Source organism: Lacerta agilis, chromosome 5 (genome assembly GCF_009819535.1).
Source record: "Lacerta agilis isolate rLacAgi1 chromosome 5, rLacAgi1.pri, whole genome shotgun sequence".
In the NCBI taxonomy this organism is placed as follows: domain Eukaryota; kingdom Metazoa; phylum Chordata; class Lepidosauria; order Squamata; family Lacertidae; genus Lacerta; species Lacerta agilis.
In genome coordinates this window covers 82,629,186-82,644,011 of record NC_046316.1, presented here as the reverse complement: position 1 = coordinate 82,644,011, position 14,826 = coordinate 82,629,186, and the positions used below count along the sequence as shown (strand labels likewise).

The 14,826-nt window shown below is 47.7% G+C and overlaps 1 protein-coding gene across 1 annotated transcript in view; it reads left to right on the top strand.

Moving 5' to 3' along the window:
• The first annotated feature begins 4,940 nt into the window (after positions 1 to 4,940).
• Positions 4,941 to 14,826, top strand: part of SPATA16 (spermatogenesis associated 16) — a 139,870-nt gene continuing 129,984 nt past the window's right edge. The window contains 1 exon segment of the mRNA XM_033150666.1: positions 4,941 to 5,546. Coding sequence (XP_033006557.1) covers positions 4,941 to 5,546 — 606 coding nt within the window.

Sequence of the window (14,826 nt, the reverse complement as noted above, 5' to 3'; positions counted from 1 at the left end):
AGAGTTATTTTGACCTTGTAGACAAATAATCCCACTCTCTTGAGAGCAGTACATGTGAAAAGGATCTAGGAGTCTTGGTAGACCACAAATTTGACATGAGTCAACAGTGTGATGCAGCAGCTAAAAAAGCCAATGCAATTCTGGGCTGCATCAATAGGAGTATAGCGTCTAGATCAAGGGAGGTAATAGTACCACTATATTCTGCTCTGGTCAGACCTCACCTGGAATACTGTGTCCAGTTCTGGGCACCACAGTTCAAGAAGGATACTGACAAGCTGGGACGTATCCAGAGGAGGGCAACCAAAATGGTCAAAGGCCTGGAAACAATGCCTTATGAGGAACGGCTTAGGGAGCTGGGTATGTTTAGCCTGGAGAAGAGAAGGTTAAGGGGTGATATGATAGCCATGTTCAAATATATCAAAGGATGTCATATAGAGGAGGGTGAAAGGTTGTTTTCTGCTGCTCCAGAGAAGCGGACACGGAGCAATGGATTCAAACTACAAGAAAGAAGATTCCACCTAAACATTAGGAAGAACTTCCTGACAGTGAGAGCTGTTCGGCAGTGGAATTTCCTACCAAGGAGTGTGGTAGAGTCTCCTTCTTTGGAGGTCTTTAAGCAGAGGCTTGACAGCCATCTGTCAGGAATGCTTTGATGGTGTTTCCTGCTTGGCAGGGGGTTGGACTGGATGGCCCTTGTGGTCTCTTCCAACTCTATGATTCTATGATTCTATGATTCCCTCCCTTTCCAATAAAAATACAAGAATAATACATCCAAATTTGCTGCCCTTGCCAATCAGCTGCTTGAATCCACCACCTCACTCTGCCTAATGGTAGGGCCAGCCCCACTTAGTAATAACTTGTATTATGTTACTACTAAATTAAGCACCTAGCTCTTGTAAGAGCTGCATGATAGAATGAACAAAATTCAGAGTAGAGATCAATGTCTGAATACCAGGGCATTTTATTTTTTTTAATGGTGGGTCGTTTGGGCTCTGCTTCACATAGCTTCATGGCTTTGCTGCTAAAATTAACAGTCGAGGCTGCGAGGAGGCATCCTCTCTCTCACTCTCGCTCTCTTTCACTCAAACCAAAAAAGCAACAACCCCAGAACTCAATCAATTAAATTGATTGGCAGCAGGAATTAAGGCAAACAAATGTAAGCAGTTCTGGCGATGCAAAAGTAACAGACGAGATTCGTTTCCTCAAGATGTGATGATGGCGGGTATTGTAGGTGCCTTTTTCCAACAACAACAAAAATAGACCCAAGGCTTTGTCAACCGATTACTTAGCCCAGACCACTAATAATGGACTACCCAAGGCAGCGGGTGGGCAGGCAAGAGGGCATACAGAGGAGGTAGAGGCGGAGGCAGCAGCAGGGGAAGTGTGGTGTAGTGGTTAAGAGCGGTGGACTCGTAATCTGGGGAACCGGGTTCTCTTCCCTGTTCCTCCACATGCAGCTGCTGGGTGACCTTGGGCTAGTCACACTTCTTTGAAGTCTCTCAGCCTCATTCACCTCAAAGAGTGTTTGTTGTGGGGGAGGAAGGGAAAGGAGAATGTTACCCGCTTTGGGACTCCTTTGGGTAATGATAAAGCGGGATATCAAATCCAAACTCCTATTCTTCTTCTTTTATTTTTCCCCCTCTAGTAGCAAAATGTCCTGGGCTGGCCCTGATCCTGAGATCGATGGGCCAATGAGTCTGACATGGTGTAGGGCAAAATCCAACATTCACATTTTTTCCCCAGTAAGTGCAGAATTGTTTTCCCTCCCCAAAAAAAGAGCTGGGGGGGGGAGTATAAAGGTCATATTATAAAGACTGCGACAGGGTCACTCTTGATAGCTCAATTTTATAACAGGGCGATCAGAAGTGTCAGTGTGACTTAGCTGCAGGTGCTCTTTTAATGTGACCTGGTCTTTAGCGATAAGAAATGTACTGAAAGCAGAACCACACTTGTGATTGAATAAAATAGCGCGCGCACACAGAACCGACAGGGCCAGTGTGCCAAATGTGGACTGGGATGAGGGAGGTAAGCTTTTCCCCTTGAGATTTCAACCCCACCCACCCCTCTTCTTCACTCAAGTAAGAGTGGAATGTGCAAGGAGCTAAAATTAGATTGTTTTAAAAGGCAGAAGTGTGACACGGTACCATTTTCTCTCCCTGCCCCGCCCCATCTAAAACAGGTAATTTTTTTAGTTGGATTTTTTTTTCATTCTAGAAGGGCTGCATGCCTTGTCAGTTCCGCGACCTATCATTGTCCGCACCAACGACAACAAAAAGAGTTAATTCCAAAAAGAAAATACAAAGATCAGGATGCTTGATGGCACCAGCCAAATAAAGGCACTTTAGGGAACACACAAAGTCAATCTGGGAGAAATTGCTCTCTGCAAAGACTGTTTGGTAGTCTTCCTTTTCATCCCTGCACTGCTATCTTCATTATGAACCTTTTAGGTTAAAAGGAAGATCCTTTCACTCACTGTTTATTACTAGAATTATGCTTTCAGCTGCAATGCACTTATGAGGAACGCAATTTTTCCCGCACACCTTTCCTGAAAGAATGGGCAGTTTGATCAAAATGATCAGGAAAATATTTATCGGACCAAAGTAATGATTTGCTAGCAGTCGCTCTGTGAGACTGCCGAGTGATCAGTTTGCCCACACAAATTGCGCTTGGAGAACTCTAAATGCTCAAACTGCACCACGGGCCAGTGACTTAGGGGCAAAACTCCTCCTTTTCTTTCACATGGGGGAGGCGCCACTGTGCATGGGGTTCATCCCCACATCTACTGCCAATGAAACTTAAGCATGCCCATATTTCTTTTGGTACCAGGGTTGAACACCCAGATACTTGCTTTCTGTACAGAGGAGAGGCGCAAAGAGTTTCTCTCTGTGAGCAAGCATGGTGCCAGCTGAGGCAATTGGGTTTTGTTCCATTAAAGAGGGTGGCTGGTGGGGGGCAGGTGGTGTGGGAATGTTAAGGAAGGTAGGGAAGGATATATTGAATAAGTGAGTGATGTACCAGAGCAAATTCCCCTCAATATAGCTGGAAGCTAGTTTGCAGATTCATTTGAATCTCTTAGTTAAGATTTATTTCCTGGTGTCCCCTTTGATCCCTCTTAAAAGTATAAAGACACGAGAGTCTTTCTGAGTAAAGTAACGAAAAGTTTACTCACATTTCAGTTCACGGTATGATCCCTGAAAGGCAGGCTTTACTTGGTAGTTACATAAACAAACAGTGTGAGTTGATCTCATGCGCTGCTGGCTGAGAGCCAGCAGAGAGCAAAATTACATTAAGACAACAAAATGGCTGCAGGAGAGCAGCATGGCAGCAAAAGAACAACAAGCAAAACAAGAGAAAAACAACAAGACTGTAAGTGAGAAAATGGCAGCATGACTCAGCTCTTTTAAGGAGTCAGCCAGAGCCACGTCCATCTCCCAGGTCACATGCAGGGGGAAGATGCTCCAGACCAGCAGAAGTTACACTGACTGGGTGTCCCCTTGCCTGTGCCCACTCTAGGGAAATAAGGAATGTTGCATTTGACTGCACCAATGGATTACATCCCACAGGTGGGTCATGCATGCCCCTTTTTGGTGCCCTGCATCTTTTGTATTGGACTCCCCCTAGCCCACAGCAGCCATTTTGTGACGGACGCCCAGGGTACATCCCCAAAATTCCAAATGTGGCCACTAGCCCCAAAAGGCTGGCAAAACCTGGGCAACACCCAACCAGAATGAAGCACTGTTATGAGTCCTGTTGATGTCCATGGGAAAGTTATATACCTGCAAAAAAATAATAATCCCACCCATTGAAACCAATGGGGCTTCTAGGTATTTTGGCCAGGTCGTGCCCTGCATTAGACAGGAGTGAAAGATCAATGTCACCTCTTCTTTAGCTCAGCCACACTGTGAGTTAGGTGTCTGTTATTCCCCTCACAGAGGCTGTGAACTGATGACCTTTTCCCATTTTACCTTTGAGCCCTCCATCTAATCATAGCATTGGATGGGACGCCGAGGATCATCTATTCCAACCCCCTGCAATACAGGAATGAGTATGCAGCCGTCCCATAGGGGGATCAAACCTGCAAACTTGGTGTTGTCAGCACCATGCTCTCACCGACTGAGCTATCCAGGCTATGCTTCTTGAATCTGATTAGAAGAAACCACATTGGCTAGCCCTGCCTTAGCACTCCCCTTCTCATGCCATCCTGGTCACATTTGAAAAGGGGATTTAAGTGGGTGCATCAAACACCGCCATTACTTCACTGCCCACCTTTCTCTTTCTCTATGTATCCTACCCTTTCTCCTGGAGCCTCATAATAGCATAAAATGGGGTTAGCGTATTTTCTCCTCGCAACAACCTGGCAAGGTAGGTTGTTGTTTATCTACAGCATTTCGTTTATGAGTCGCTTCCCACGAAGGACCTTGAGGGTAGGCAGAAAGAAGGTCACACAGCAAGCTATGTCGGGCTTTGAACCCACTTCTCATTGCAAGTCTAACAAGCCATTTACTGCACCCACTGAAAACCGCTCCCCTTATCCAGTGTGTGAACTGTAAGCCAACAGGGTTCCAAAAGGAAGAGTCTTGTCAGGGCCCAGGAGTGGGTAGGTCGAAATACCATTTTTGCAATACGTCAAAATACCATTTTTGCAATACGTGTTAAATAACAGCTATGGAGGCAACTAGGCTTATTTTCCTTTATTCAATGGAGGGTATAATTCCAAAGTCTTTCAAAAGAAAGAGGAGGGGGGGGGGAACTCTGCTCTTTGCTAACCATAGCTGATTGTTGACTTCAAATGGTGCCAGCTGTGGGCAAATTGAATAAAACATTTGCTCTGCGTCGTTTATTTGCAAAGCTCAGAACTGTAAACTTTCCCACCTCTTCTGCCTTCTCCCTCCCCCCCTCGAACCACCCTCAGGAGTTTGAGTCTAGCTTTCCTGTGAGTCATGGAGCCAGCAAGCAGCACGCGCTTTGAGAACATCGCAAGCGAAATGTGCCGAAAGGAGCGCGTCGCCGAGGAGCTGAGAGCGACGGCGTACCGGCTGAGTGACGTTCCAGAAGCTTTGCAAGAGGTTAGAAGTCCCTCGGGGGCAGCGGTTGTGGAAAACGTGATGGAGAAGCTGAAAGCCGGGAAGAACAGTGTCAAGGAAAAACAAGGTCATGATTTGGACAGGTTGGTCCTGAAACGGAAGTCGGAAAGCAACGATAAGCCAGGCATGAGGAAAGAACAACGCCTGATGGAGCCAGAGAACCAGGCCCTCCCTGTGCTGCTGCCCCACATCCCCCTAAAAAGCCTGATGGAGGTCGAAATGAAGTTGGTGTACACAGACGAGGAGGGTGTCACCTATGAGTTTCTGGCAGCTCAGGTGCCCCCAACCAACACTCAGGCCAAATGCCCAGGGTCTGTAAATGTAGATTCCCCAAGGCTGCCTGGCATGAGCAGGCAGCCACAGATGGACAAGTGGCTTCAGGTGTCCTTAAAGGATGCCAGCACTTGCTACAGGCAGAAGAAGTATGCTGTGGCAGCAGGACAGTTCAGAACAGCCCTCGAGGTAGGTAGGGGCCCCGAGGGGAGTTGGGTGAGGTAATGGGGAGAGCGCAAGCGTTAAGTAGCCATGACAAGGGCACTTGGAGGCAAAGTCAGGGCACAAAAGCCCTGACTTAGCTTCACCAGAATCCTTAAGGACACTCTAGATCAGGGATTCCCAAACTTGGGTCTCTGGTTGTTTTGGTACTACAATTCCCATCATCCCTGACAACTAGCTAGGGAGGATGGGAGTTGTAGTCCAACTACATCTGGAAACCTAAGTTTGGGGGACCCTGCCTTTGATGATGGTCAAAACAAAATAAAAAATAAATCCTTCCAGTAGCACCTTAGAGACCAACTAAGTTTGTTCTTGGTATGAGCTTTCGTGTGCATGCACACTTCTTCAGATACACGAAAGCTCATACCAAGAACAAACTTAGTTGGTCTCTAAGGTGCTACTGGAAGGATTTATTTATTTATTTTTTATTTTATTTTTTTTTACTATGGCAGACCAACACGGCTACCTACCTGTAACTTGATTATGGTGTAAAGGAGAAGCTCCTTTTCAGAGAGTTATTCATGGAGAACGTGGATGGGGAACTTCATCAAATGCAGGCTTCAGGCCACACACACCTACAGAGGAAACACCTTCCTTTGGAATGGCTGGAATGTGTCCTTGGAAGGTGGTAATGGGTCTAGCTTGCCTGGAAGAAGGATCAGTGTGTGGAGAGAAATCACTGCCTTTTGTAGTAGGCTTTCCCTTGCGCATAAGATTCACCACACTGCTCTGTTTTATTATTTATAGATATTTAATCGAACGTTTTATCAATCGATTCTCTGCTTTTACTCATGTATTTCTTTGCATGCTTGGTTATAATGCAGTACATGGATTTTTTCTTTTCATTCACTCATTTCACATGTTATACTTCTATGCCACTTTTGACTCACACGAGTCACAAAGCGGCACACATACAATATAATAATAACACAGCATTTCACAAGCGCAGCATAAATCATATAAAATGATCAACAAATCATCCGCAAAACCACCACTTTCTATAAACAAAGCAACTTAGAAAACAGATTAAGCAGGACAACCACAAAAAAGTCCTATTATTAAAAAAACAAACACAAATCATTACAGCACTCGGTGCTTTTTTCTCTTTAAATAAATGTTTAAGGATACTTTCATTTTCCTACTCATATTGAAATACTGCCCCTCAATGAGGCCAAACTTAGATTCATAAAATGTTTAGGGGTATGCATACCCCAGGATACCCCCCCAAAAAAAAGCACTGTCAGCACTCATAATCCATAAAGTATTAACAACCAAAGAACCAAAGACAAGTTAAGCATTGCTGAATTCACACACTCTCTCCCCAACCCCATGACTCAGAGTCTTCCACTCAGTTCATCAAAAGACACATTCACATAATGACTGTTGGTGGCAACATTTCTTCTGAAAGCTCTGAAGGGTGGAGGGTGGAGTGAGACAGGTGGAACAAGCCCTTGCCTGGTGGCCAGCAGAGAGTCCCATTCCCCTCACCTTTTCATTTTCCTAACGTTCTTGCGAGCTTTTATGCAGACTGCTTAGGGATTTCGTATATTAAGTGGTATATAAATACTGAGATCATTGTTACTGTAAAATAATAATAATAATAATAATAATAATAATAATAATAATAATAATTTATTTATACCCTGCCCATCCAGCTGGGTTTCCCCAGCCACTCTGGGCAGCTCGTAACAGAAACATCAAACCTTAAACGCTTTCCTAAACAGGGCTTCTAAAAGTCAGATAGTTGTTTGCTTCCTCGACATCTGATGGGAGGGCGTTCCACAGGGCGGGCGCCACAACCGAAAAGGCCCTGTGCCTGGTTCCCTGTAACTTCACTTCTCACAGTGAAACTACTAAAACTACTGAAATGAATGGACTTAAGCACTGACCTAAGACTAATGGACTTTGAAGACGCTCGAACTCATAGGGAGAAAGGTACTAAGAGGAAGGCATGTTTGGCAAACCCTCACCGTAATCAACTCCCACCCGGAAGGCCCTCTGCCTGGTTCCCTGTAACGTAGCTTCTTGCAAGGATGGAACCGCCAGAAGGCCCTTGGAGCTGGACCTCAGTTTCCGGGCTGAATGATGCGGGTAGAGATGCTCCTTCAGGTATAAAGGGCCAAGGTCATTTAGGGCTTTAAAGGTCAGCACTAACACTTTGAATTGTGCTTGGAAACGTGCTGGGAACCAATGAAGGTCTTTCAGGACTGGTGTTATATGGTCTCGGCGGCCGCTCCCCGTCACCAGTACCTAGCTGAGCCTTGAAACTCTCTGGCATCTAGTACAACTGTTCAGCGGGCCTTTTCAACTCTTCCGGGCTTACAAGCCTTGCATTCTACCTTTGCCCAAAATGACTACCACAGAACCCCTTGGGATATAACCCCACAGCTGAACAGGGGAGAGAGAAAACGATAGCGTCTGCCGGAGGGACCTCCACAGAAGTGGAGCATTTACACCTACCAGGTGAGCGCTGACGGGAAGCCGCGGCTACTGGCATTTACAGGAAAGCCATCGTAATGTTCTGCCCTGATTTCTTTGGTGCTGCCAATCTGATCTAATTATATTGGAAATCCCTTCTATCGTAGCGCTGTAACTCCCGCTGTGCTGTGGCTCATAATAATCACATAATGGGCCAGGATTTAGGCATAATCAGATTTTCGTTTCCCTGTCATGTTTCCATAACGCTGCTATAAAACTGACATAAGCGGCCAAAAGTGGAGAAAAGAAAACAAAAAAAGCAGCACCCATTATTTAAGCATCTTTATCAGATGGGTGTGTGGCAGCTCTGAAACACACACACACACACACCAAATATATAAGAGAAATTGGATTACCACTGCTGGGAACTGTTTGCTCGTGTGCAGCTTCAGCCATAATGATGGCACCAAGATCTCTTAATCATCAGCGGGTGGCTAGTTAAAGTTGCAGAGCTGTTGAAGCTGGAGGCTGCATCAAAAGAAGGGTCACCAAGAGGATGTGCGCTGATGGAAATGTCACTGTGCAGTTGTCCCCTCTGTTTTGTAATCAACACCACCCCAGTCCATTTACCCAGAAATTAGAGCATACATTCGGGTCTGGATAGGAACATGGGAAGCTGCCTTGTACCACGTCACACCTCCAGTGTGAGAGCCAGTGTGGTGTAGTGGTTAAGAGTGGTAGACTTGTAATCTGGTGAACCGGGTTCGCGTCTCCGCTCCTCCACATGCAGCTGCTGGGTGACCTTGGGCTAGTCACACTTCTCTCAAGTCTCTCAGCCCCACTCACCTCACAGATTGTTTGTTGTGGGGGAGGAAGGGGAAGGAGAATGTTAGCTGCTTTGAGACTCCTTAGGGTAGTGATAAAGCGGGATATCAAATCCAAACTCTTCTTCTTCTCCTGCGTTCAAAGGCTCTGCCACTGAACCACATCCCCCCCAAAACAGTAGCATCTTGCCCTCACAGGGACCAGCCAGTTGCCTATGGGAGACCTACAAACAGGACCTGAGTGAAGCAAAGCTCCCCATGCTTCTTCTTCCCAACAATGGGTATTCAAAGGCATTTTCATATGAAGGAGGGTTCAGTTAAGTGGTGCCTCACCTGCTCTTCTGAAGGGACACCGCCCAGACAGGATAGGATGGTTAGTTGGTTGTTTTTTAAAATCCTGGTCTTTATCCTTCCTTTCGGACGACTGCTGGCTCCTGAGTTAGTAAGTTGCTTTTTTTTATCCGGCTTTTTTTCAATTACAGTGGTACCTCGTTTAAGAACAGTCCTGTTTAAGAATGATTCGATTTACGAACTCCGCAAAACCGGAAATAGTGTCACGGTTTGTGAACTTTACCTTGGTCTAAGAAAGGAATCCGAATGGTGGAAGGGCACCCGCGGCAGGAGGCCTCATTAGGGAAAGCACGCCTCAGTTTCAGAATGGTTTCGGTTTAAGAACGGACTTCCGGAACGGATTAAGTTCGTAAAGCGAGGTACCACCGTACCGAAACGGCTCACATCAATAAGGGCGAGAGGGAGGCCCTGATAACAGGCTTATGGTTTGACAAGACAGGATGCGGAAAGGAAGGGAGTGGAAAGGAGGGGCAAAAGAGGAAGAAGATGGAGATCAGTCCTTTAATTTCAGGACAAAGCGTTAAACCCAAAGCATTTGCAACCATTTCGGGCCACACTGATTTTCTCAGAACCTTGCTTAGATAGCAGTTGGTGGCTCTTGTTCCTTGGCCAATGATTGGGACCAGAGTTTTCTTTCGCCCTTGTTTCTGCAGTCCCAAGGCAGTTGGAACAGAGTGTTCCTTCCGGCAGTGAGCAGAGGGGGAAGCGAGCCCCTTCTAGATTCTCCTCCTTTGGCCGATGGATTGGGCCAAGCTGGTCATCCTCCTTGGCTTGACGTTCTTTCTCCTCAGTTAGAATTTGACCCTGGAGAGAAAAGGTGTGCGATGTGTGAACCGGCGCACTCCATTTGTCCCCCTCCTCCCTGCAAGTGACGGTCAAAAAAGTGGAGAAAAGCAACAGCAAACCAGTTGCATTGCAGAGTTTGGCTGCAGCCGCGCAGCTCTCATATCATCAGGTTCCTGCCTTTGCAGGTAGCAATCGTTGACCTTTGCCGTGCACATATAAATACTCCCCATTTTTCTAAGTTTACAAAAAAAAAAACACCCGTCTAGCATTTTTTGTGTGACTGCCAGCTGAAGTGTGCAGGCTGCAAACAAGCCTCTTCTGACATCTAGCCCACTTTTTCCCCAGCATTTGACAATTAATCCCACAGGGAGGCGACATTTCGAAAAGCCCTTGTGGTTTTCTAGCACATTTAAAAGCCTATCCAGCCTGCTGGGGACTTGGCATTTACAGCTGTATGACCAGATTCTTCTATGTATCGCAGCCCACAAAGTGATGCCATAAAGTGTAAATAAGTGTAGCACTAGGCCCCAGGCTATAGCGAGACCCCATTTCCTCACCATGTCCGTACCTCCCCCCCCCCCAATGTGTGGCTGGCGCATTTTGCACAGGGCAGCAAAATGTAACATAATGGACAAGCTTCGGTGCCAGGAGCCACCGAGAGGAACAGGGCTCCAGAACAGCAGGCGGAGGAAGGAAGCAATTTGGCGTGGGCCTACCTGGATTTTCTTTCGGTGGCAGTGACCCAGAAGGGATCCTTCTTGCACGAAGGAGGAGGGTTTGAGTCCAGTTTAGCAAGGAAAAAATGTAGGACGTGAAACAGCAGGAGCAACAAAACCAAACAGCACCATCTCTGACCCAAGTGGGCTTGTAATTGCTCTCAGAATTGGGTCTTGAACTCAGTTTATTCGGAGCCCAATTCGGAGCCAGAATGGATGCCACCAGACCCCTAATGTCACCAGGCAATGTGATGGGGTCTGATCCCTCCCACAATATGACTCCTCATCTGCAGGCTTGAGGGCATCCTAGGCAAAGCGCCCTCTGTGCCCCTTCCCAGACCACTCACAGGCTGCCTTGCCAGGCACTGGCGGGTTGGCACTCCGCTCCTGAACTTCGCTCTGGGAAAGAATTGTCATTTTTTTAAAAAGCAGCCAGCCGGAGAGCCAGAATTGGCAGTGCTTCTCAGCTGTCCCTGCTCTTCTAGTGGCTCCTCCAACCGACAGCCTACACTACTCTCTCTCTCTCTCTCTCTCTCTCTCTCTCTCTCTCTCTCTCTCTCTCTCGGCAGCTGGCAGCCTGCAATGGAAACGAACTACCTCTGTCTGGTTCCTCAGCTTGCTTTTCCTGCTGCCACCCACCCAAGCAATCCCTTCCCCTCCATGCCTGGTTTGGCCCGTGGCCAGACTCAGCTCTAGCAATGTTCCGGCATCCTCCTTCTTTTCTTCACTGTTTCTGAGCCCCACCACGATATACCAATAGGGAAAGACCCACAAGCACTGGAAATAAGAACGTTGGTGACCACAGCAGCACCCGTAGGTGCCTCACACAGCACTTCTTTACAGAGCTGAGCAGTTCAAGGACACTGGCCTCAGACCCCAAGCCTCCAAGGGCCCCAGGATTTGGAGCTGTTTAGTCCATATCTCCTCTCACACTCTCGAATCCACTGAGGAGCCAGGTTCAGGAATAGGTCAGCAATAAGGAATACCTGGTGTCGACAAAGTTTATTCTTTCTTTATTTCTTTATTCAAAGAAACCAAAACAGCTCGGGCCTAATGAGCACAGCAACTCTTCCCAGTAGGCCTTGCCCCATTGAGGCAGTTGCCGCCTTCCCTCCACAATCTAAGTCTCCTCCTTCCCTGGGTCCTTCTCAAGCCACCTGAGACTTCGCCGCCTTGTCTGTCTCTGCTCCACCCTCTTCATACCTCTTCTGGTTCTGGGGGACCAGAGGGAGAGGAGCTGGTTGCAGCAGGAGACCCCCTGGCTTCAGCCACCTGCCTCATCTCTGTTGCTTGGGCCTTCTCTGCTACTGCCTCTGATTCTTGACTGCTCTCTGCCCCACTGCTCTTCCTGCTCACTAAACCCTGTTACCTCTTCAGCTTCTTACACCTCCTGATCCCATTCTCCTCCCTCTGACCACTCATCATCATCCCACCACCAATCTCCTGGCTCTGAGCCTTCTTCTCTTGAGGATTCCCTAGCTGATGCCTCCTCCCATCCCTCCTCTGCAACCAGCCAGTCCATGACAGCTGATGGGCACTGGTGGCAGTGGAAGATCTCTTTAAGGCAAATAGACCTTAAAAATGAACTTGGGGCAGGGGGTAGGGGTACAGTTCCCTCTACCACTGATGGGGCCAACAGCCACATAAGATATGGGCAAGAGGCTTCAAGGACCGTGCATTGGTGGGTTTTGAGGGCAGGAGAAGCAGAATCCTTCTCCAGATGAGCCAAATAAGAGATATATGTATTTTAAGGCAAGCATTATGATGTCCTCACCCAACCCTGGAAAATACACATTGCTATATGCAATGCAGCTCAACGTAAACCTGTTTGCATTTCTGTCGCCCACCTAACTCTAAGCCAGTGTTCTTCAACCTCAGACTACAACACCCACCATCCCTGACCATTGGCTAAGCTGGCTGAGGGTGATGGGAGTTGTAGTCCAACTGGGGACCCAAATTCACTGCTGTAAGCAATGGTGGCAAGGGCAGGGAGGACTCACTGCCCTTTTATCTGGTGCCATCTCTTGCTTGGTTTGGGGAAAACATAGGTGATACCCACCCCCATCTCTTTACCAGGACTGGCATTATCTGCTCTCCTGTGAGAATGTAACATGGTTAATGGAACTGCAGTTGCCTAGAGCAGGTTCCCTGGGGGGGAGCTGTTTCCAGGTGAGCAGCTCTAAGCCCCATTCTCGAGACAAAGCTTTTATTCTCAATAAAACGTTGTTTCAGGCTGAATATACATGAAAGTTCTAAGGGCAACATGCCCAGGGCTGACCTAGACCATTTTATATCCGCTTACACCAAACGTTCAGACATATATCCATTGAACCGCATTGCTAGTTACTTGGGGGGGGAGGGGACAGGATCTCCAAGCACCTGGATTTCCCATCAGCCTCCCTTCCCCGTTCTGCTGTTTCTTGATTTCCCATACGTTCCTCCAGCCACATCCCAGCGCTCAGGTACCGCACTTCAAAAAGCCCTTTACATTTGATTTGCAAAGTCACTTGCAGTCATTCTCATTATCATAGGATCTCTGCTGTTTAAAAACGGCTTAAAAGGTACGTTTTGTCATCCTGGGTAATGCAGTGCTCCCCAGAGGCTGTGAAATGGCCTACTTTTTGTGTGTGTTTATCAAACCGTGCTCTTCGTCTGAGGACCAAAATGTAATTAGCGGCTGTAATTTATCCCGAGAGAGCGAATATTTCCTCAGCACCTAACCCCGAGAGAGCAGGCTACAGCGTTCCTCATGCAGGAATTTCACATAGCTCTAAAATGCTTGAGTTCTTCCTCTGTAGTCTACCGGTAATATTGATTACCTTTAACTCTCGCTGCCAAAAGATAACTGCTAGCAGGGTGCACAGAGGCCCAAAATTCTGTCTTAAGCTGTGTAGTGGGAATGAATCAGGCATGTTCCAAAACTGGTGTGTGTGTTTGTGTGTGTATGTGTGTGGTATAGGGTTTGGGAAAGTCTTCTTGAAATACATTGCCATGTACTGAAATATGTAGTGCCCGACGCGCAGCGGGAATTATTTATGCAGAGTTTTCATTGAAACAAATAAAAACTTTTATTAAGTTTAAAATAAAATTCTTCTTAAAAATAGATCATACCGGTATATAAAATACAGAATATATAGAGAAACTAGTCACCACAGTCAAGGTAAGTAACTCACATAGCACTGACAGACAGTTACAGACTAGAATGGCAGTTACATCTTAGAATGACAGTTAAAGCAGTTAGGCATCAACAGCTGTTCCTTTGTCACATGACAGTGCCTGGTGTCCATTTGGGACTGGCAAGGCAGAAAGGTAGAGAGGCCAACCATAGCTGGAAGCTGAGTTAATGACAGCATACTCTCCAACATTCCCCTGTTCCACTCTGGGTGGCTTCCAACCAGGGGCGTAGCAAGGGGGGCGGGCTGCCCCAAGTTCCAGGGGAGGGGGGTGACACTTTGGCCAGCCCCCCACCCCACCCCACCCCACCCGGCGGGCCCCGAACGGGGGCATGTCGCCTTTTCCCCCTTCCAGCGGCTATTTTCCGGCGCGAGGGGCGGGCCAGCGAGGAGGGGGTGTCATGCTTGTCGCTGGCATGACACCCCCTCCTCGCTGGCCCACCCCCCGCCGAAAAAAACCGCTGGGAGGGGGGAAAGGGAAGCAGAGCATTCAAGCGCCTGCTCTGCTTCCCCTTTTCCCGTTTCCACTGCTTTTTTCAGCGAGGAGGCGGGCCAGCGAGGAGGGGGTGTCGCTGGCCCGCCCTCTGCCGAAAAAAAGCAGCGGGAAGGGGAAAATTCCCTCTTTCAGCGGCATCCACGCGCGTCATGATGTCACGACGACATCACGACGCATGCGTTATGCCCCTCCCCCAGGGGGGTGCCTCTGCGCCGCCCCCGGCAGCGCAGAGGCTTGCTACGCCCCTGCTTCCAACATACATAAAAGCATCATAAGACTTTAAACCTTTAGAAACTTCTCTACATAGGGCTGCCTTCAGGTGTCTTCTAAAGGTTGTGTCTTATCTCCTTGGCTTGGGGGGCCGCATAACTCCATACCCTCCAACATTTCTCTGATGAAAATAGGGACGTCCTAAGGGAAAGCGGGACATTCTGGGATCAAATCAGAAACCGGGATGGCTTCTGTAAATCCAGGACTGGCCCT